The 23,548-nt window shown below is 53.2% G+C and overlaps 1 protein-coding gene across 1 annotated transcript; it reads right to left on the bottom strand.

Annotated features, from left to right (window-relative positions):
* Positions 1-9,947: 9,947 nt before the first annotated feature.
* Positions 9,948-17,798, bottom strand: NEU2 (neuraminidase 2). Its single transcript, XM_066346359.1, has 3 exons — positions 17,729-17,798; positions 12,179-12,384; positions 9,948-10,886 (listed from the first exon to the last, which is right to left on the bottom strand). The coding sequence occupies exons 2-3, from the start codon at positions 12,377-12,379 to the stop codon at positions 9,948-9,950; spliced, it is 1,140 nt and encodes a 379-aa protein (XP_066202456.1). The 5' UTR covers positions 12,380-12,384; positions 17,729-17,798.
* Positions 17,799-23,548: the final 5,750 nt, after the last annotated feature.

Below are 23,548 nucleotides of genomic sequence, written 5' to 3'. Positions count from 1 at the left end.
TCCTGGTGGTACCAGGGCTCTCTCTCGAGAACCTCCACCGCCCATCCTCCCTCAGACTCTGCCCTACCCCGCTCACGCCTCTCACTCCGTCCTCCTGTTGGTACCAGGGCTCTCTCTCTCTCTCTCTCGAGAACGCACGCAGATCCGAGTCTGCACTCCTTGCCTGTGCTGTAGTACGACATGCTCCCTGGCGGGTCACTCCGGGCCCTTCCAGGTCACACACCTCGCCCGCCTTTCCTGATCTTTTCTTTCCTCTCCCACACTCACTCTGGGCTACCAACGCGACCAAACCGGTACCTTGCCTGCGTCCATTCATTCAGTTCAACAAATGTTGACCGAGAGCCGACCATGTGCCTAGACGCTGTCCTGGAAGGCAGAGAACAAACTGTCTGCTCTCCCAATGCTGACACGCTACATGGGAACGTCTGCCCGGGGCTGTGACAGCGGAACACAGTCTAACTCGTCCAGAGCCAGGTGGGAAAGGGCAGACGGGGGAACCTGGCCTCCTGGCTCGGTCATCTCCCAGCTTGTGAAATCAAGGTTAAGTGGCTTCATCTTTCTCTGCCTCCGTTTCTTCCTCTATAAAATGGGGATGATAATATAGAGTAGCCTGTGTAGGGCTGTTGCAGGGAGGACTGAATGAGTGGACATTTGCAAAGGGTTTAGAATAATTCCTGGTGCACAGTCAGGTCTCGATAGACTCCTGTTTTGTACCCTCAGTTCAGTGTTTAACACATAATGAGTATTCAGTAAATGTTTTCTGGTTGGGTTAAAACAGTGGTCCCCAACCTTTTTTGGGCCACGGACTGGTTTAATGTCAGAAAATATTTTCATGGACTGGCCTTTAGGGTGGGACGGATAAATGCACAAAATAAAATTATGTGACCGGCATAAAAACTGTGGTATTTTTAAATATAATTGTCGAACTTACGAGACAAACGTCAAGAGTGAGTCTTAGATGGATGTAACAGAGGGAATCTGGTAATTTTTTAAAAATAAAACATTGTTCAGACTTAAATATAAATAAAACAGAAATAATGTAAGTTATTTAGTCTTTCTCTGCGGACCGGTACCAAATGGCCTAGGGACTGGTACCGGTCCGCGGCCCAGGGGTTGGGGACCACTGGGTTAAAGGATAAAAAAAAGGTGTAAGTAGTCAGTACATTCGAAGTCATGTTCTCCCGGCGTTATGAAGCCACACTCAGAACACCACTGAAAGATCTAGAAAGAAAGAACGTGCTCGGTGCAGGGAAGCAACGTGACTCAGACAGCAGTGGCTAGCCAAGCGCCCTCGGACCCAGAGCCTCCTCGTGCAGAAGGGAGCGCCTGGCGACCTGACCCATGACCCTTCGGCTGTGAAGGAAAAGGAAGGGAGGTGACAGTGGTTGGGACTCCACCTGTGTCTGCAGGGGACCTCTGAGCTTCTGGGGCAGGGCCGACTGGGGGGCTGGTTCCTGCAGGGGCCCGACACCAGCTGGGCCGGCACTGTATGACCTCGAGCAAGTGACCCACCTCCCCAGGTCTGTATTCAACCCTCGTCCAATGAACAAAGTTAAGCCAAAGGATATACGGGGCCCTTCTGACCTCTGCGATTCTAGAGCTTTCTGTATGATCAACCTGGATTCCGGACCACATCAGGAAGGAAGCGGGGGCCATGACTTACGAATTAAAGAGCAAATGCGTGACAATTTCCCGGGAGCTCGGGTGTCTGAAAGAAAAGCAGAAAGCCATTTCAGGACAGGACAGGTTAAGTCATAACGGGGAGATGTCCTTTATCTTTGCAAACAGCCCATCTCAGTAGACTTCAAGTGTTTGTCTTTGACTCATTAATTTCTTTTAGAGGATTCAACTTACGGAAATAGTCCAAGATGAGCACCATTTACTTGCTCACAAAGATGTTCATCTCAGTGTATTTTTTTAATTTATTTTATTTTATTATTTATTTATTTATTTATTTTACAGAGACAGAGAGAGAGTCAGGGAGAGGGATAGACAGGGACAGACAGACAGGAATGGAGTGTCAATCATCACTTTCTCATTCTCATTGCGACACCTTAGTTGTGCCTTGATTGCTTTCTCATCTGTGCCTTGACCGCGGGCCTTCAGCAGACCGAGTAACCCCTTGCTGGAGCCAGCGACCTTGGGTCCAAGCTGGTGAGCTTTTTTTTGCTCAAACCAGATGAGCCCGTGCTCAAGCTGGGGACTTCGAGGTCTCGAACCTGGGTCCTCAGCATCCCAGTCTGACGCTCTATCCACTGCGCCACCGCCTGGTCAGGCCATCTCAGTGTATTTATAACAGAAAACAATATAATCCTAATACTCAAGGCATGGTTAGATAATCCATGGCATGTCTCTTTGATATGTCATCTTTTGCAAGAAAATAACATAGAGGAAATGCTTATGATATCATGTCAAGTGGGGAGAAAAAGCACCATCCTACATCGACTTTGCTGCACGATCTCAGTTTTAAGGTGGAAAAAAGAAAAGTTCACAGACGCAGATGTGCCTCGGGGTGATTTTCTTCTTTCCCTGCCTCCTTGCACTTTCAAACGCTCGGCATCTATTGCTTTGAAACCCTCCCCTAAAAACCGGTACGAAAATGGAATTTGAAAAATAACACTTTGCCAAAAGTACAGTCAGCTTTCTCACCTCTTTGAGCGGTGTGATGAAAGTATCCCATTTAAATACTGGATTCCTTCCTTCCTTCTTCACGTGGCGGGGATGGGGGAGGGCGGTGTCTGGCCCCAGGACTGGAATCTCACAGGCTGAACAGGGGCCTCTGAGCGCTGAGCTCTTCACTCTTCCCGGCTGTGCACGAATGGCCGCCCCCTCAGACACCCTGGGCCGGCAAGTCCTCGGACCAGGGCTGCCATCGAGCTGCCATCTCCCCGCCCACTCTCACGAGGCCATGAAGACATGCCAGGGACTAAGGGCACAGGCTCTGCAGACAGACCAAGCGTGGTCCACATCCCAGAACCTGGACGTACGGACCCCATTGCACTTCCTGGGTGTTCAGACACAGAGGTTGGAGAAAACTTGGAGCAGAGGTGGGAACACTGGTCTGGGCTCAGAAAACCCAGTTGCTCTCCTTCCTGGCTCTGTTTTGAGGAAAAATCACCAAACCTCATAGGACCTGCTTTAACCCCCTGTCAACTGAGTAGCATGGACTTGGAAGGGGATTTCCATCTCTAAAGGGCTAACCTTTTGTGTCTTGCTCCTATGTGTGGCCTTATCTCGAAGAATAGACAAGTTTCCACTAGTCTTTGTAGCCACATGTTGTCCCCAGTTAATCTCGGCCGTGCAGAGAGAGGGTCTGTCCTGAGAGAAGCTGACCCTCCCTAGGGGCTCCACTGGGTAGCAGACCACCCCTCCTGGCCTCTCCACAGGGCCAGGCTCTGGGCCTTCCAGAGTGACCGCCCTGGACATGGCCGAGGCCGTCCGCCCTCTCGCACGCCTCACACGCACTTTCCGCAGGGGCCTTCTCGACCTCCCCCCGCCCCCGGCTGTCCAATGCAGAGGAGACTCTCTCCCGGGAGGAACTGCAGGCCATCGCGGTGTCCACCCAGGGGTCTGGTCAGGAGGCATGGTCCTTCGTGGCATAAATCAACATGACAAGCCGGCCCCTGGGGGCGCAGAGGATAGGAGCAGAAACTCTGCGTGAGGACACGCATACACGTGCATGCGTGTGCACATGTGTATGCCCATATGTGTGCACGCATGTGTGGCTTTGGCATGATTACGATTCTTAGGGGAGGAGGCAGAGTCTGACACGGCTGCGGTGGGCCTGGCATCAACATGACTCTTGGAATTTTTCATGTTCAATCAACAGATTGCAGACAGCTTCCATGTCATGGGACAGTCTGTCTGGTGGATGACTTTGCATAGGCTCGTGTCCCGTGGTCTTCACGTACCGGCCACAGGCATCTGTTAATGGCATGAAGGCAGGTAGTGGACTTGCCCAGAGCAGACAGGGGTGGCCCCAAGACTGAGGCCCCATACACACAGGGGCCGCAGAAGTTCTTTGTGTAGCTGCCTGACTTCAGATTCATGTGCAAGTCATTGCAGCCTTTCTACTGGCTTATGCCAATTAGAAACATATATTTAACTCACAGAACGGCCAGGAAGGGACCAGGTTTACCTTCTAAGAGCCCACTGATGTTGTAGTTCATTGCATGGACATGTGACAGAGAAAGGGCCAGGGTCAGGGGTGAACCACAGCTCACAGGGGTGGGGGTACAACCAGCGGAAAACGAGAGGTCTGCACACCCACCGGCCCCACGGGAAGGCTCCCGTAGACCTTTACTGAGGGCCCAGAGAACAGCCTCTCTCTCTCCGTCCTGGCTGAGTAAGGAGGACGCGTCCAGCAGTGCCCTCTCCCCGCTCTGTCCACGCATGCCGCTGTCTGAGGCGAGCTTGGCCAGCCTCTCCCTCCCCTGAGCTTGGCCAGCCTCTCCCCCCCAGCCCAGGTCACTGACCACCCTCCCCTGGGCTCCCTGGATGGTCCGGGCCTGAAGTCCCACAGGCAGCCATTTGTATCAAGGTGACCGGGGCAGTCGGGACGGTCTTGCAGAACAGGCCCGAGCTTCCCGTCTCTGGAACAAAGTCCTGGCTGGGCTGGGGTCTACACCAGGGCTTCTCCAAGTTCTCAAACTTGGTCACGCCACAGAATCATCTGGACGGCCTGGTAAAACAGAGAGTTGGCCCCGCCCTGAGTTTCAGATTTGAAAGTTCTGTAGGATTTGGGGAGATCCAAGGTTCTGCACTTCTCACAACTCCCGGGGAGACGCTGTGCTCTGGGGACCACACCTGGAGAGCCGCTGCTCCCGGCGCAGAGAGGAACCCAGGAAGCAACACTGGGGAGAAGAGGAGACGAATGTCCCTGGGCCAGCAGCCAGCCAGACACCGGTCAGGTCCCATGGCTATGGACCCTTGAGTAGAACAGTCACATGTATTGTCTTTCCTGGGCCCGTGCTAACATGTCACCTCCTCAGAGATACGGTCTCAGTGACCCAGGCACAGCAGCGGCCGCTCTGTCTTGGCCATATTGCTCCTTTTTGCAGCCTGCCTATCGCTGATCGGTAGAGTTGCATTTCCCACCTAGTTGCTCATGTGTGTCTCGGCCACGTGCTCCCATGAGGTGAGGGTCCCTTGAAGACAGTGGCCCTGTCTGGTGACTGGCTCTGTCCTAGGGTAACCTCGGGTCTGTTGCTGACACTCAATATACATTTGTTCTGTGATGGTGGCCTTAGCCGACCCAGGGAAGAAACAAACTGGACTCTTGGCTCCCGGAAGTGGGTGGTGTGGAAAAGGTGGCCTTGGCCCTGTCGCTGACCCCAATCTGTTCCCGGGGTCCTCAGTGGACCAGCTCTGCAAAGTCTCCGCCCTGCACGAGGTGATTGGGAGGCCATAGCATGGAGCTCTCAACAACCCCCCCCCCACCCCGTCCTCTCACGAGCCCTCAGAGGCCTTGACCACTCCAGGAGGGGAACGAATGGGGACACAATGGAAGTGACGGGCCTGGTCCTGGGGTCCCTAATGGTCACGAGAGCTCCGACTCCTCCATGCTGATAGCAGCCCTGAGTCAAATATCTACAAGGACCAGGACCAAGGGGGCTTCCCAGACCTGGGGCTTTCGGTCTCCTGGTCTGCTCCAAGGGGAATGTGCTGGTGCAGCCAGGCTGCCTGCTCCCTGCTCCCCGCTGTGTCTGCGACCTGCCTGTCGGGTCACCAGGCAGAGAATGAAGCAGAGCTGCTCTACCAGACTCCCTCCCACAGCTTGGGCTTGGCAGTGCAATGGCTTTGGGCTCAAAACTGGCCAAGCTCCCCTGCCATTGTGCCACAACCCGGGCCCGGAGCTCCGGGGTTCCTGCTTGGGAGGTCAGCTTCCTGAGCCTTCGGAGTCTGGGCTACTTCTGACCTTTCCAGTCCAGCAGTCCGGGCCTGAAGCACCCGTCCCTGACATCTGCTTGTTTATTTATTTGTTTGACAAGTGGTTTTCAGGGGAAGGTGGCGGAGGGCAGGGGCCTCCTGGAGCTGTGCACTGATCTGTGTGTGTGTGTGTGTGTGTGTGTGTGTGTGTCTGTCTCTGTGGACACAATTACAGCAAAACTTCAGTTTCACTAAATGTACTAAACATAGGTTGGATTGAATCCTAGAACAGAAAAAGGACATTACTGGAAAAACTGGCGAAATCCGAGTAGTCTAGAGTTGGGTTCATTTTGACCAATGTGCCACAATTATGTAAGATGCCAACGCCGGGGAAAATGGTGTGGGTTGAACGGGAACACTCCATTCTATCTCTGCAACTCTTCTGCAAATCTAAAATTATTTCCCCCAAAGTTTGTTAGAAATGCTCAGTTCCAAAGTTTTACAATCCAATATAACACTGATTTAGAGGTTTAACTGGCAAACCCACTATTCAGTCCAACTTTTATATTTTATGGAGATACGACATGCCTACCGTAAGGGGCACAGTCTTGTGTGTGCAGCTCACTGGATCTCACATGTAGACGCGCCCTCCGGACCAGCAGCAGGTCAAACACCAGAACGTTCCCGGGACCCAGAAATCTCGTTCTTCTAGCCCCTTCCCAGAGAACAGCATTCCTCCACCAGGACCGGCCACTGTCTTGACTTACACATTGTAAGTTGGTCCCGTCTGTTCTTGAACTTTGTATAAACAGAATCATGAAGTATGTACTCTTTTGAACCTGGCTTCTTTCACTCAATATAACGTCAGAAAAAATCAACCATGTTCTTGTGCACAGCAGTAGTTCAACCTTTTATTATTGGGTAAAATTCCACGGCACCAATATTCCCCAATGTAGTTATCCATTCTGTTTCCAGTTGGCCTTTGGGACTCTTAGCAATGACGTTGTCGTGAATATTCTGTTCCGTGTATTTGGGAGCTATACACATGCATTTCTCTTGGATGTATACTTCGGCGTGGAATCACTGGGTCATAGATCATTTGCATGTTCAGTTTTTAGTAGATGCTGACAAACATCTTTCTAAAGTGTTCGTACTAGTTGCACTTCCTCCAGAAATGTATGAGAGTTCTGGTTGCTTCACATTCTTGCCAATACTTGCGGCTGCCCATCTTTTAAATTTGAGTCATTCTAGTGTGTAAGTATCTCCTGGTTTGAATTTGTATTTCCCTGACGACCATGTGTCCAGCAGCTTTTAGGATATTCTCTTTTGTGAAGCGCTTGTTCAAGCCTTTTACCCATTTTTGTTGTATTATTTGTCCTTTCCTTATTGGTTTGTAGTCACTCTTTATATATTCTGGGTACAAGTCCTTTGTCAGATAGATGTATAATAAATATCTTTTTTTCCATCTATGGTTTTTCTTCTCACTCTTAGTGGTATATTTCAAAGAGTAGACCAGTTCAGCTTTAACCAAATAAGCTATTGCTTTTTTTTTTTTTTTTTATTCAAATCAGAAGACTTTGGCATTCGTATACATTTAGAACTAGAAAGAATTTTCGAGACCATCTGTGCCAGTGGTTCTTGAGCTTTATGTTCCCTAGAACATAACTTTCTTAACTGGAGGACCTTTGTAAGAAATACCAATGCCTGGCTCCCACTACTGGAGAGTATGAATCAGTTGGTCAGGGTGGAGCCCAGGCGTTAGCATGGTTTGAAAGCTCCCCAGGAAGTCAAACAAGCAGTTGGAATTGAGGCCCACCAGCCTCTCTGACCGGTGAAAATCTAAGAGAGTGACATTCTCTTTGGCAATGGCCAGACACTCGCTCCCATTTCTGCTACATCTCACGATCCTTAACAGGTAATCAACACTTCCAGGGTGGTTAGCGGAGGCCAGTCAGTCCCTGGTGCAATCCTTGTTGGGTCTTTCTCTCGTAAACCTCTCAGTGTGCCTGGCACAGGCCTGGTTAATGCCCATTGACTGGGCGTGATTATTAACAGCATTCCACTCGCGGAAGTGTCTGATTTGGAGACTACACCGCAGGGCGGCTAGCTCCATCTCGAGGGCGAGCTGCCCCTTGCCTGCATGCCGCTGTCCTGTGATTATTAACAGCATTCCACTCGCGGAAGTGTCTGATTTGGAGACTACACCGCAGGGCGGCTAGCTCCATCTCGAGGGCGAGCTGCCCCTTGCCTGCATGCCGCTGTCCTGTGATTATTAACAGCATTCCACTCGCGGAAGTGTCTGATTTGGAGACTACACCGCAGGGCTGCTAGCTCCATCTCGAGGGCGTGCTGCACCCTTGCCTGCATGCCGCTGTCCTCACCCTCCTGACTGGGCTCGGACCTCCTCCCTTTCCCACCGCCACCGGCTACCCTTGCTGGTTTGGAAGATACCACAGCATCTCCAAAACAGAGGGGGGCTAACTTTTCATCCCAGCAGCGCCCAGGCCCTAATTCCTCCTCCTTCCAGCTGGGCTTCTGAAAACCCCCACGAGCAGATGCAGTGCCCAGACAGGCGGCCAGGGCCAGGAACCACACCCAGAACCCAAGTCACATCTCCAACTCCCCACACTGTGACAATTCCACTGAAACACTGCCTGGCCACCTGGAGACACAACTCAACTGCTGTGCCCCTCCCCCGCTTTTGTCATCGATCCCTCTGTCATCAAACAGCCAGTCTGATCCAGTCGGTAAGAGACCTGATTAGGTGGGACTCTGACCAGGGGGCGGGGGCAAGCCTGCTCTGCCACAGGGACAGGTGACCAAAGCCCTTGAGGACCCTGGAGGTCAGAAAGGTGCCAGCCCCCTTCTTAGGTTGTCACCCTCAGGACAAGAGGGGGCCGCCTGCCCTGCTCTTCCTCTATGGCAAGAACTACGGAGGCAAAGCGCCCTCTCCCCTTCTGTTCACCTTCACCTGGTGACACACCTGTCACCGCACAGACCGAGTGTCCCAGAACAGCTCTGTGTCACAGACAACGCACACACAACTCAGTCCCTGCCGCCCTCTCCGTGCGGTCTGAGTTATCTGATTCATCTGAATATCATTCACCCCTTTAGCCACATCACCTACACACAAGTAACTTATTGTGACTGTAGTAGATTGAACGGTGCCCCCCCACAAGAGATAGATCCCTGTCCACACCCTCAGAACCTGTGAACGTGGCATTATTTGGAAAAGAGTCTTTGCCAGTGTAACTACGTGAAGGCTCATCCTGGACTATCCAGTTGTTTCCTAAATCCAATGACAGGTGTCCTGATAAGAGACAGAAGAGAAAACTCAGGAGAAGGAGGAGAGAAAGGCTTTAGAAGACAGAGGCATTCGAGTGATAGAGCCCCGAGCCAAGGAACGCCTGGGGCCACCAGGAGCCGGAAGCAGAGGCCGGGCAGGAGTCTACCCTAGAGCCTCTGGAGGGAGCCCGGCCTTTCGGACACCTTGAGTTTGAACAGCCAGCCTCCAGAATTGTGAGAGAATACATTTCTGCTGCTTTAAGCCATCTCATTTGTGGTCATCTGTTATGGCAGCGTGGGAAACTGACCCGATGACTTCAGCTAGCTCGATTTTCCTAGACCCTGCCGCACCTCCCTGCAAAGCTGTTCCCCACACGGGCTGCCCTAAAGCGTTATTATAAAACATTCAAATACACACACAGTCGGGCACACACCTCGGCTAGTTTACATCCTTGTCTCAGTCCTTCCCCGGGAATCCTTATTCCCCGGGAAGAAGTGGGATGACCTGGGTAATTAATCAAGACCTGCACAGAGGCTGGGCCCCCGGGGTGGAGGCTGTGGGAGGCACACAGAGCTCTCCGCGCCCACCCCATCGAGGGCCCAGGGAAGCCAGGTTCCTCCAGTTTCTGGGCTGAAAATAGAATCCTCCGAGATGAAACAGCAAAGGAGAACCAGAGCCAGGAGGCAGACCTCCCACTCTGGGTGATGGAACTGAGAACTACCTGCAAAGTCAGAGGCGAACCCATTAGCCCCTGGTCAGTGGGATGAGACTGGGGGGGCAGCGTGTGGCGGGGTCACCGAGGGGAACGGTCCGCTTGGAAGGCCTGTTTCAGGGTGAACAGGAGGAAGACGATCTCCTCGTAGTTATCAGATTCGTACAGACACCCGAACTGGGGCGAGCCGTCGGGGCCGACGCCCAGGCTCTGGAGGTCCGAGTAGGCGCAGCTGCCCACGGCCAGCAGGGCGGGCTGGGACCAGGCGTCGGGGGCCGGGGGCCGCGTGTTGAGGTAGGCGCCCAGGTTGGATCTCTGCTGGGGGTCCGTCGGGTGAGTGTAGAGCAGCCACCTGTGAGGGGAGTCCGGCCCCGCACCGGGGCCGGGGAAGCTGACCACGCTCCCGTGGCAGCCGTGGGGAGGCTCCACGAGCTTCCGCACTGACCGGGCGCCCTTGAAATCGAGCCCGTCATTGGCGCTCTCGGCCTGGACCCTGGCTCGGAGGGGGCTTCTGGCATTCAGATACACCACCCTCTGGTGGGCTCCCCCGACCTCAGCCACTTGGCACTCCAGGGTGTCCTGGGCCACAAAGTTGCCTCTTGCCCACGTGAGCCCGTGGTCGTGGCTGAGGAGGCAGAAGGCGAAGGGGCTGGGCCGCTGGTGGGCGTGCAGGAGCCGGTAGGCGTAGGCTGGCACCACCAGGCTCCGCGCCTCGTTGTGCAGCTGCAGGCAGTGCCCCGGGCCCACCGCAAACGTGGCCCATTCCTTGTGGGCCGGGCCGATGGCCGAGGCGGTGAGGTCTCTGGCGGGGCCCCAGGACCGCCCGTGGTCGGGGCTGGTGACCTGGCACAGCCGTGTCACGTTGACCCTAGTGTGCAGCTGGTGGTGCTCGGAGACCTGCTGGGGAATGGCAATGAAGAAGAGGAAGAGGGTCCCCGTCTTCTCATCGTACAAAGGGCTCGGGTTCATGGACCGGTGGCCCTCCAGCTGGGCTTGGGCCACCACCTCCTGGCCGTGCCACTGAATGCGGAGAGAGGAAGAAAGAGAAGCACTGCCTTGAAATGACCAGGAACAGGGACAGGAGCTGCACTCTGGGTGGGAGGGGTGCGTCTCATGGGGTTAGGTCAAAGGTCGTCGAGGGAAAGGGTTCATCCCCTCCCAGGACTGAGGGAGCCAGGCTCCACCTCACCCCCCCCACACACACAACACAGCCCACTCCTCTTGAATGGGACTCCATTCCCACCGACATATATCACAGAGCCCCTTCGGTGGGCTAGACCTCCAGATGCAGAGGCCAGGCAGGCACGAGCTATTCCCGACTTCCTCCTGGTTTCCTCAACTTACCAGCCTGGTTCAACTTCCCATTCTTGAAAAGTGAAGCCCTAGCAGTGACCACAGTTGTCTAACTTGAGTGGGACAGAATATGACAGCCACCTCCCATCTGCTATCCATCATACTCTATTAATGCAGCCTGCAAGGGGGCAGCTCCATGACACTAAGGGCTCACAGGGAGCTTCCGTAATCCCCGAGTCATTGTCACGCATGTGGCAGCTCTGACGTCCATCCCCATTCATTAATAGCTACTCCCCAGTGAGCGATTCTAAAGGCAGACACTGTATCAAGAGCCTAGCACTGTCTCATCTACCATAACCCCCATCTCCTGGGGGACACAGGTGTTATTCGCTCCATCTTATGGCTGGAGAACGAGAGGCTTAGGTGAGGTGGATGAGTTGCCCAAGGCCACGCCTCTGGTAAGTGATGGAACCAGGACTCGAACCCAGGTCCATCCGCTTCAAGCCCCATGCTCTGAACAACTGCTATGTAATAATGACCACAAAGCAATGATAACACTAACATTAAACCCTCCATATATGATACACTAGCCTTTGGTGTCTTTGTCAAAATCAATTACTTGATCTATATGCTGGAACTTCAGGACAAGGGCAGTCACTCCAACCCTCCTCAGTCCCAACTCCCCAGGTCACCTTTACTCAAAGACCGCAACCCCAGTTACATGATCCTAAACTAGTCTTCTCTCAGGTCCTCGATAAGGTAAGAAAACCTTTCTGAACATTAGTTTTCCCAGATTTGCCCAGTCAGGCACTGAAGCTGCTGTTGCCTTAGTCCCAGTGAAGCCATGTTTTCTGGTGACCACTAGGGGGCACTTTCACTGCCCAGTCCATGATAGGGTCCTGGGTCTCTCTCTTGGGTTTCGGTGTTTCTTTTCCCTCTGTCCCCCAGACCTCGGCCATCTAAGGATGTCATGGTCCCTGTGTTCCCAGCGGGGTTATAGTGCCCCCATCCTGCCTTACCTGGACCTGGTGGGCGGATGCATCGTAGCTTCCCCTGCGCAGGACGATCAGCTCCGCGTGCTCATCTTTCTTGCTCATCCGCTTCTCCGCGAAGGCCAGCAGGGTCTTCTGCCGCGGCAGGTAAAGCAGGGCAGGGATTCTGTAGGCGTGGGTTCCCGACTGGAACACCCTCTCCCTCTGCAGGACGGGGCAGGAGGCCATGGGGGCTGGGGGGGGGGGGCGCAGAAAGAGGTGGTGAGTTCCCCCGCTGTCATACCCTGAGACGGAGCCAAGCCGTCCCCCCAGGCAGGGGTGCCCACCCCATGGGCAAGCCAGCTGAGGCTGGTGGCCTGTCCTCCTTTTCTAGGGGGTTCGTCCCCCTTATCACCTTCCAACATCCAGTCTTCCAATTCTGCACGTGCCTGCCGTGGGATCTGACAGTGCTCCGTCCACGGGACTTGGGGGAAGGGATTTTGTGATGAAGTTTGTTTGGTTTTTTTGTGTGTTTTTTTTTTACAGAGACAGAGAGTGAGTCAGAGAGAGGGATAGACAGGGACAGACAGACAGGAACGGAGAGAGATGAGAAGCATCAATCATTAGTTTTTCATTGCACGTTGCAACACCTTAGTTGTTCATTGATTGCCTTCTCAAACGTGCCTTGACTGCAGGCCTTCAGCAGACCGAGTAACCCCTTGCTGGAGCCAGCGACCTTGGGTTCAAGCTGGTGGGCTTTTGCTCAAACCAGATGAGCCCGCGCGCAAGCTGGCGACCTCAGGGTCTCGAACCTGGGTCCTCGGCATCCCAGTCTGATGCTGTATCCACTGCGCCACCGCCTGGTCAGGCGAAGTTTGTTTGTTTTTTAAGATTTTATTTACTGATTTGAGAGAGAGAGAGAAAGGGGGGCGGGGAATAGAGGGAAGCATCAATTTGTAGTTGCTTCTCATATGTGCGTGCTTTGACCGGGCAAGCCCGGGGTCTCGAACCGGCGATCTCAGCATCCCAGGCAGACGCTTTATCCACGGTGCCAGCCCAGGCCAGGCAACGATGAAGTCTTTCTGATTATAAGTTAACAAACCTCGTTAGGACAGATCTGTAATAACCTTCAACTGCTTTTGCCAATCAAATGCCAAGCTTTGGGTTGGAGAGGAGAGCTTGCCAAGTGGCATCCTGCCGCTGTCCCGGTGCCAGAAGATGACACATCGGAACTTTTTATAACTCCGCAGCTCTGGAAAGTCACCTTAGAGAAAAGGAAGAACAGGGAGAAAAGCCCCAATTCCCCAGGCTGCCGGAGGCTGCCGCCCCCAGTGCGTGGGCTCCACCCCTGGGGCAGGGAGAAGCGTCTGGCATGAAAGAGAGAGAGGCTCCTGCCAGCTCACCCAGCTCAGGCTGGGAGGGTGCACCGGGGGTACAATAAAGTAACAATAAAAAGCAAGCATTTGGCCAACAAGGGTAGGGAGAACCAGAGGGAACTTGGTGACCATGTGTGACTGACTGTGCTGGGCTGCCTGGCGTCCCCTGCAGGGGGTCTTGTCCCCAGCTGCAGGAGGCGCTGGCTCCAGAGGGCCCTCAGCCTGGCAGGAGGGAGAGGCCTGCCATCAGCTGAGAAGACCTTGTCCCTGGCCATTCTCAGGAAGGGCTCATCTGAGGGCCGGCCTGCCCAGAACCTGCAGACCTGGCCCCTTTGCGCTCACGGATGCCCTGTGGGCCGGAGCAGGTCCTGGCTCCTGGGGGTCCGCTGCGGCCGGCAGCCCTGGGAGCCACCCAGCCTCTCCTCTGTCTAGCCCTTCCTACGGCTTGCATTTTTTTCCTACTCTGCACAGCGTTACCTATTTAAAACCAACTGACTACGCCTGAGAAATAAAGCTAACCTCTCAGTATTTCATTCAACCCCGTGACGAACGTTATGGGTAGGGCCACACGGCAAAATAAAACCGGTAAGGGCAAGCTGCTGCCAAACCATGAGACGAAGGCCTGAGTCTTCGTGATCGAATCTCGGCCTGAAAACGGTGGTCCGAGAACACGGGCGTGGCAGCCGCAACGGCGGTGCCATGAAGCCTCGCTGTGAAACGTAGATGGGACAGGATCAGCCAGGGTTCAGAAACGAAAATGAAGATGGGGAGGCCCTGGCCGGTTGGCTCAGCGGTAGAGTGTCGGCCTGGCGTGCGGGGGACCCGGGTTCGATTCCCGGCCAGGGCACATAGGAGAAGCGCCCATTTGCTTCTCCACCCCCCTCCTTCCTCTCTGTCTCTCTCTTCCCCTCCTGCAGCCAAGGCTCCATTGGAGCAAAGATGGCCCGGGTGCTGGGGATGGCTCCTTGGCCTCTGCCCCAGGCGCTAGAGTGGCTCTGGTCGTGGCAGAGCGACGCCCCGGAGGGGCAGAGCGTCGCCCCTGGTGGGCGTGCCGGGTGGATCCCGGTCGGGCTCATGCGGGAGTCTGTCTGACTGTCTCTCCCTGTTTCCAGCTTCAGAAAAAAAAACAAGAAACAAAAAAAAAAATGAAGATGGGGAGAAACATTGAGCACAGCCGTGTTCTCTAGACAACTGACCAGGATTCGTGTAAGCTCCTGGGTGTTTGCTGGGTCTGCGGCAATTCTGTGGTTAACTCCGAGGCGCTGCCAGAGTGTGCCCACACCAGCTGCGCCATCCTAGCCCCCCGCCAGCAGGGTGTGAAGGTTCCCGTCTCTCCACATGCTCCTCAACTCTGGGGACGTTTGGATGGTAGTCACGCCAGTGGGTGCGAAGCGGCGTCTCACCGGGGCTGTGATCTGCACTTCCCCGGTGACAAAGTGACGCTGAGCATCTCTGCACGGGCTCAGTGGCCGACGGACTTGGACTGGAACCTGGAAGCAATGGGAAGATCTCGGAGGTGCTTAGGCGAGGGAGGGATCCAACTTGATTATTTATTTTTTTATTTAGAAAGTCCCTCTTTTGGCTCCCGGAGACAGGGGGGCAGAAGGTGAGTCTGTTGCAATTTTCCAGGTGAGATAAAATAAAAGCCTGGAGAAGCAGAGTTGGTGACCGCGGAGATGGGAGTCTGGCTCTAAGAGACGGAAAACAGCAGGACTCGTGTGAGGGGGAGGGCGGGTTCGGGAGGATGGAGAATGCCCGAGTTTCAAGTATTCTGAATAGATTTCCGTAGCATCCCTGATTCTCTTCTGAATCCCTCCTTTAGACCAGCATCCCTTAAGGTGGGGACACGTTTATTCATTCACGTAGCAAAGATTTATTGTGTTAGAATCTTGTGCTCTGCATTGTTCCAGGAACTTGGGATGCTTTGGGAATAAAACACACTGGCCCAGTCCCCACAAGCTGCTGGTTTAAGTATTTGTCCCTTGTGTATTTAGAGCCACAGCTGGTGCAGGAGTGGATGGGGTGAAGGAAAAGGGGACTTTGGGGTCCAAGATAGAGGGCTCTTTTCTGTCCTCAGTAACTCAGCACCGGACCAAACTCACACACCCACCAGCAACACCAATCTCCAGTCTCCAAATGTCTTCACAACAATAACAGCGAACGCATCAGCGGCCCTTACCAAGTGCCGGGCACTCTTTCAGTGGTCTTTGATATTTTTAAGAATTTTGGACATTGTGTTTACAAACTGTATTATTCACAACACAATTCACAAATAGGTACTCAATTAAACGCCCACAGCACTCCCATGAAGTCGATGCTATCATTTCCCACAGGTGAGGAGACCGAGCTCAGCAGCCCAAGAGTCCGAGCTGGGATTACAGATGCTCCCCGTGTAGGGAGCTGCCCACCTGGCCCAGCTCGAGCGCCAAGCATGGCAGTGGCTCCAGGCTGAGGCAGGGGAAAGAGAACTGAGTTAGGAATTGGATTCTGGACCTAGGGCCATGCCCAACAGGTTGTGTCTCCTTGGGCAAGAACCTTCCTCCCTGGGGTCCATCTCCCCACCCGGCAAGAAAGGGACTGGAGGAGGCGACCACGCAGGCCCCTCTCTCTCCGGGGCAGGCACTGAGCTAGGACCTGGCTCCTTGGAGACGGCCGGGGACCGGTCTCAGCACAACCCAGTCCCATGCTGCTGCACAGCAACCAGACAGATGACAACGTCACTGGCACCACGAGAAACTGCCGTTCTGCAGGTCGAAAACGGCGGGGTGGTGGCGATTTCAGAGGGTGCCGCCGAAGGCTACATGGCTTGTAATCTTGTGGGCGCCAAGCCCAGAGCAAAGCGTCTCACACAAGGAAGCTCGCGTCTGCCCGCTCGGCCCATGGGACCGGCTCTCGTGCTCCCGTCTCAGATGTGGGGAAACCGAGAAGTGAGTCAGGGCGGCGGTGGATGACTTCCTTGAGTCGGAGAAGGTGGGTGGACTTGAGCCCGGATCCGCCCTATTTCCGAGCACCCCCTAACCACTGGGATGTCCTGCCACCGACCCACAACTGGGACTCTGAAGTCTGAAAGCTTCCTAACCCAAGACCCGCAGTAGAGGGGGCCTGCCCGCCTTCTCTCTCTCCTGCTGGGAGCTCACTGGCTGCCAGCATTTCCTCACCCACTTCGGGAGGATGCGCTGCCAATTTGCAAATCCGTCTTGAATGCCTTCCATGTGCCCGGAAGCCAGTAAACACACAGGCCTGGGTCCCTGCCCTGCGGGAGCCCTTAATGATAAGTGAGTGCAATAGTTCTGGGGGCGAGAAGGGGGCACACTTTGCAGCTTTTCCCAGAGATAAAGCCCTTGTTCTGGAGGCCAGTTTTGAGTGGAATGTTGGCCGGTTGGGTACCACGCTGAAATAACGCCATCTCTCCAAAGAGTAGACAGGGGCCTGCGTGTGGTCTGCTGCCAGCACCTGCAGGGCAGGCAGTGGGCACAAACCCAAACTCGGGCAGCCTCTTTCCCCCAAGCTCAGCAACTCAGCTGGGGCCCAGGGCCTTCCTGGGGCTCCCACCCCGAGCCAGGGGAGCTCTCTCTACTCCCATGCCAGGACAGGGCCACTGAGCACCCTTTGGGAAGTTCAGACCAGCAATAGCTTGTGGGCAGAATGAGGAGTGTTCCTGAACTGGCTGATCTGAGTCTTCTCCCCATAGTTCCATCCAACGTGTCCTCTGGACACCCCAAAAAAGTGAGTGTCATATCAGGGATGGAGGGGCCATAAGCAGGCACACTTCAAAACTGCCACTGTCTGGCCTGACCAGGAGGTGGCACAGTGGATGGAGCATCAGCCAGGGACACTGAGGACCCAGGTTCGAAAACCTAAGGATGCCAGCTTGAGCACGGGCTCATCCAGCTTGAGTGAAGGATCCTCAGCTTGAGCGTGGGATCATATGACCCCATGGTTGCTGGCTTGAGCCCAAAGTTTGCTGGCTTGGGCAAAGGGTCACTGGCTCGGCTGGAGTCCCCTCTCCCCCAATCAAGGCACATATGAGAAACAATCAATGAACAACTAAGGTGCCACAACTATGACTTGATGCTTCTCATCTCTCTCCCTTCCTGTGTCTGTCTCTGTCTGTCCTTCTCTCTCTCTCTCTCTCTCTCTCTCTCTCTCACTGAAAAGAAAAAGAAAAAGAAAGCCACTGTCTGAGGCATTCCCAAGTATGGCACCATCACTCCGTAATTACCTGATACAGAAGAACTCTTGTTTAGATCAATGAAGGAACAGGTGGGTCACTTCCCAGAGGTGTACCTCAGGGATGATCTTCCCAGTCGGATCCCGGGGCCCGGGCTGGAAGTCAGGGTGTGTGAGTAGAGGCAGCGGGAACCCAGCTTCTAGAAGAACGGCACAGCTCCTGCATTCCCCCGGCTTCACCCCGAGTCCTATGGCCTCCAGATCCTGGGCCTGTGCCTATAAACACCTAAGGGAGGCTCCAACTTCTGCCACCCACGCGGCTGTCTCCCTGCTCCGGGGCAATGTCAGCGTGCAGACCCAGCCCTGGCCCAGTTGGGATGTCGCCTCCCATTAGCCGGGAAGGAGGTCTCTACATCGTCATCATGTTGAATCAGAATGAGCCACAGGCCGCCTGAGCCAAACTTGCCTCTTACACGGCTGCAGTGGGCAAAGTGTGTGCGTATCAGGGAACAGCCCTGCAGGGTCCGGGAGGGTCTGGACATCCGGGCGGGGCTGGAGCCATCCGGGACTCAGCTCCTCTGGCTCCGCCTGGGCCAGCCGGGTCAGCGGGGCAACTCCCTTGATGGCCTGGGACCTCAATTTCTTCCTCTGAACAAGGGGAGCAGAAACGTCACAGGACCCACAGCTCTTCGGATACGTCCGTGGTGTGCTCGTCACACTCACCGGGGCAGTGAATGGAGAGATGAGGCTGCGCTTCCGGGCAGGACGGACGGACGGACAGGGTGACGATGCAGACGACCTGTCTAAACCTCTGAACCCAGCCTCAGCACGTGGCAAGGACTGACGCTGCAGCCAGCTCTCGTCTTCTGGACCCACCACACCACGTCTAGCCAGCACCATCCACGGGCCTGGCTCATTCCCAGGAGGACCCGTCACTGGCTGGCACACCACCAGAACATACGACCCACCTCACTCCAGGTCCACACCACCGCCGGTGTGGGTGGGGCTGCAGGAGCTAGAAAAACCGGCAGGCAGTTCCTTCAGTTCCGAGTACACTTCCTGCCTTAGCCTGGAACCAGGGGACGAAGGCGGTCCCCCTGACGTATTCCCCTTCCCTCCACTGGACATAGTTCTTTAATGGTACCTTCAGCTCTAGACAGTTCCCGTGGCTCAGAGCGAGGTGTAGTAATCCCTCGTGGTCTCCTTCCTGGGAGGTCAGCTCTCCCTGGCTGTCCCCTAGGCCAGAGTGACCTCTGGATAGCCGGTTCTCGGTCCCCCGGTTCCTGTTCCGAGCTAACCCTCTCTCCAGTTCTCAGAGAGATGGTCCTGGTCTGACTTTGGAATTTCTGTTTGAAAGCCCTACCCAAAGGCCAACCCATCTGGACGCCCCAGTAAACCCGGACCCCAGCGCTGACTCACACCCCCATGGAGATCTGGGAATCACCTTGAAGTTGACGCTGCTACCTTCTGGTTGCTCTCCAGCGAATCCACTGGGCTGCAGAGGGGGTGTTTTAAAAGCGAGGTAAGTGTAGGGGTGGTGACTCGTTCAAGAGGTTATAACACATCCATAACATGGAGTATTAGGCAGCTGATTAATAAAAACCGTAAAGATAACGAATGAGAAAATGCTGAGACAGGGTGAACTATACAAGATGGCATGTAAGCTAGGTTCTCACTCTTGTCCATTAGCAAAGTATTTACTCAAAAAGCTATATTAAAAATAAACAAAAATTATACCCAAATATGTGTTGCTGCACCCAAAAAACTCAGCCTGGTGCCTGGGGCAAAATACAGTGTGTCTGTAAAGTCATGGTGCACTTTTGACCAGTCACAGGAAAGCAACAAAAGATGATAGAAATGTGAAATCTGGCCTGACCTGTGGTGGCGCAGTGGATAAGGCGTCAACCTGGAAACACTGAGGTTGCCGGTTCAAAACCCTGGGCTTGCCTGGTCAAGGCACATATGGGAGTTGATGCTTCCTGCTCCTCCCCCCTCCTCTCTCTCTCTCTCTCTCCCCTCTCTATAATGAATAAATAAAATCTAAAAAAAAAAAAAAAAAAAAAAGAAATGTGAAATCTGCACCAAATAAAAGGAAAACCCTCTCAGTTTCTGTAGGATGATGTGGCAGCATGTGTGCATGCGCAGATGATGACATAACACCGTGTTTTCAGCAGAGCAGCTCACGGCCATGCCAGTCGAGATGTGGATGGTACAGAGAAAAGTTCAGTGTGTTCTGTGGCTCGCTAAATTCGAATCCATGACCAAAGTGCAACGTGAATATCGGCGCGTTTATAACGAAGCGCCACCACATAGGAATAACATTACTCAATGGGATAAGCAGTTGAAGGAAACTGGCAGTTTGGTGGAGAAACCCCGTTCTGGTAGGCCATCAGTCAGTGATGAGTCTGTAGAGGCTATACGGGATAGCTACCTAAGGAGCCCTAAAAAATCTGTACGTGAGCCCACATCGAACTGACTGAATAGGTATGAAACTGGGAGAGTTTTCCTTTTATTTGGTGCAGATTTCACATTTCTATCGTCTTTTGTTGCTTTCCTGTGACTGGTCAAAAGTGCACCATGACTTTACGGACACACTGTAGATAGTTTAGCAAATCTCCAGCGAATGTAGAAGAAATAAATATTATCGGTACTCAGTCTTAACTAGTGAGATTACAAATGAGGTTTATTTACTTCCTTCACTCTTGCCCACACATATGGTTTAATTATTAGTTTAAAAAAAGACATTATTGTTTAAATGATCATGAGTAATATAAATGACAGGCTTTAAACTGTCTTAGAGTGCCTATTAACTTTGTCCTGGCCAGATCTTCAAGGGCAAACACGCTTTCAAAAGGGCCCAAAGAGCTTGTATAAATGGGCTTGACTCAGCATGAAAATTTAACTCATATTTGACTCCAAAGGATTGATTGATTAAGTGTTCAAAATATATTCACCGGAGATGTGCATAAAGTCAGTGCCATATTCACTTGGGGAGGAGAGAGACATATCATGGATAAGGTCCCAGAGCCCCCGGTGGGGAGGAGACTAACACCCCAGGAGCAGAAGCCAGTGAAGGCAGGCACCCAGTGGTGGTGGGGGCTGTGATAGTGGCAGTGACCCAGAGCAAGGGGAAGTGGTGGTGAGCACAGGGATAGTCAGGAAGGCTTCCTGGAGGAAGGTGTACAACCTGGGCCTGACCAGGAAGAAAAGCAAAACGTACAGAAGCAGAGATAGAACCTTGTGGTGGGAGAGCGCAGGGCCAGCCTGTGTGGGTGCTCAGTCTGAGTATGAGGAACCGGGGGGGGGGGGGACAGTGCCTGGCTGGCCGGCGTCATCCTGACTTTGACTCTAAGGGGTTCTTAGGAGTCTTCCTTACCTTTGCTGCCCTGTCGTCCCGCCATGGGGAGTCCAGGTGTGAACCCATTTTCACTGACCCTGTGTAGGACTCAGCAGGCTTCCTCAAACCCAGACTGCCTGTCTTGATCCTCAAGCGTGAGATTTCTCGGTCCCTCGTTCCTGTCGACCGTTGCCCCTCCTCCCCTCTCTCCGGAGCAGCCCACTGAGTGTGTACTTGGTTCTCTTGATTCATTCTCCAGATGTCTCTTGACTTACTTTTCACATTTTCCATCTCTTTGCTTCCTGGTGCTTCATTCTGAGTGATTTTCTCAGATATAGCCTCCAAATCACTAAATCCAGAGTTGTGTCTAGCTAAGAGTTTTCTGCTAATGCAATGTTTTTTATTTGTAAAATTTCTTAGTTCTTCTTTAAATTTACTTTCTAAAAAACAAAAAACCAAAACAAAAAGAAAAAGAAAAAGAAAATTAATTTCCTCAGTGTTAAAAAGCCATGAGCTATTAAGCCATGAAAAGACACAGCGGAAACTCACATGACTATTCCCAAGTGAAAGAAGCCCATCTGATAAGGCTCTTCGTACGGCATGATTCCAACCATCGGGTTTTCTGGGAAAGGCAGAACCATCAAGACAGTGAAACATCAGTGGTTTCCAGGGGCTGGGGAAGTGAACAGAAGTACAGACAATTTTTAGGGCAGCAAAAATACTCTCTGCATGATACCCTAGTGGGTACACGTCATTATACAGCTGTTCAAATATACAACACCGAGTGAATCCGTGAACCCGAATGTAAACTATGGACTTGGACGAGAACGCTGTGTCAATGTAGGTTTGGCCCTGGCCAGTTGGCTCAGTGGTGGAGCGTCGGCCTGGCGTGCGGGGGATCCGGGTTCGATTCCTGGCCAGGGCACATAGGAGAGGCACCCATTTGCTTCTCCACCCCCCCCCCCCCTCCTTCCTCTCTGTCTCTCTCTTCCCCTCCCGCAGCCAAGGCTCCATTGGAGCACAGATGGCCCAGGCACTGGGGATGGCTCCTTGGCCTCTGCCCCAGGCGCTAGAGTGGCTCTGGTCTCGGCAGAGCAACGCCCCGGAGGGGCAGAGCATCGCCCCCTGGTGGGCAGAGCGTCGCCCCCTGGTGGGCGTGCCAGGTGGATCCCGGTCGGGCGCATGCGGGAGTCCGTCTGACTGTCTCTCCCCATTTCCAGCTTCAGAAAAATACAAAAAATAAAATAAAATAAAATAAAATAAAATAAAATAAAATAAAATGTAGGTTCACTGATGGCAACAAATGTACCACTCTGGTGGGAACGGTGACAATAGGGGAGGCTGTGCATTTGTGGGGATAGGGAGTATATGAGAAACCTCTGTACCTTCCCCCCCAATTTGGCTGTGAACCTAGAATGCTCTAAAAAAAATAAAATCAGCCCTGGTCGATTGGCTGAGTGGTAGAGCATTGGCCCAGTATATGAATGTCCTGGGTTTGATTCCCAGTCAGGGCACACAGGAGAAGCACCCATCTGTTTCTCTACCCCTCCCCCTCTTGCTTCTCTCTCTATCTCTCTCTCTCTTCCCCTCCTGCAGTCATGGCTTAATTGGAGTGAGTTGGCCTTGGGCGCTAAGGATAGCTCCATGGCCTCCACCTTAGGCTTTAAGAAGAGCTCGGTTGCTGAGCAACAGAGCCATGCCCCAGAGAGGCAGAGCATTGCCCTGCAGTGAGCTTGCCGGATAGATCCTGGATGGGGCGCATGCAGGAGTCTGTCTCTGCCTCCTGTCCTCTCACTGAATAAAAAAATAAAATAAAATAAAGTTTTAAATTAAAAAAAATGATATCCTATTTTTATTTTATAACTTCTACTCCTTTATCTCTTTAACACCTTAAACACACTTATTTCTCAGTCTCTTTTTATATTATTCCATTATTTCTATTTTTTCATAACTCTCCATTTTATTTTTTCTTGACAAAGACAGAGAGAGACACACACAGAGAGACAGATAAGGACAGACAGGCAGAAAGGGAGCGGAATGAGAAGCATCAAGTCTTTGTTGAGGCATCTTAGTTGTTCATTGATTGCTTTCTCATATGTGCCTTGACCAGGGGGATGCAGCAGAGCAAGTGACCCCTTGCTCCAGCCAGCGACTTTGGGCTTCAAGCCAGCGACCTTGGGCTTCAAGCCAGCGACCTTGGGCTTCAAGCCAGAGATCATAGGGTTACGTCAGTGATCCCATGCTCAAGCCAGTGACCCTGTGCTCAAGCTGGAGACCTCAGGGTTTATGAACCTGGGTCCTCCGCATCCTGGTCCAGCGCTCTATCTCCTGCGCCACCGCCTGGTCAGGCTCAACTCCCCAATTTGTGTAAGATGCTTCTCTCCCATGGGATTCCCTCCAATGCTTTATCACTTGTCACAATACTGTTTTAATAATTCACATTCATTTACGTCCGTCATATTGGTCCTCTTCAAGTGTTTGGTAACTTTTGTGTGCGAGCTCATTCTCCATGGGAACAATCTCTCGGGTGCAGCT

Source organism: Saccopteryx leptura, chromosome 7, assembly GCF_036850995.1.
Source record: "Saccopteryx leptura isolate mSacLep1 chromosome 7, mSacLep1_pri_phased_curated, whole genome shotgun sequence".
In the NCBI taxonomy this organism is placed as follows: Eukaryota; Metazoa; Chordata; class Mammalia; order Chiroptera; family Emballonuridae; genus Saccopteryx; species Saccopteryx leptura.
The sequence above is the reverse complement of the archived record's forward strand: the minus strand, read 5'-3'. Positions and strand labels throughout refer to the sequence as shown.

Excerpts from the sequence above, each read along its gene's own strand:
- NEU2 (XM_066346359.1), bottom strand. The coding sequence starts at position 12,379 with ATGGCCTCCTGCCCCGTCCTGCAGAGGGAGAGGGTGTTCCAGTCGGGA. Across the intron at positions 10,887-12,178 it reads CATCCGCCCACCAGGTCCAG|TGGCACGGCCAGGAGGTGGT; the intron begins GTAAGGCAGGAT and ends CTCCGCATTCAG.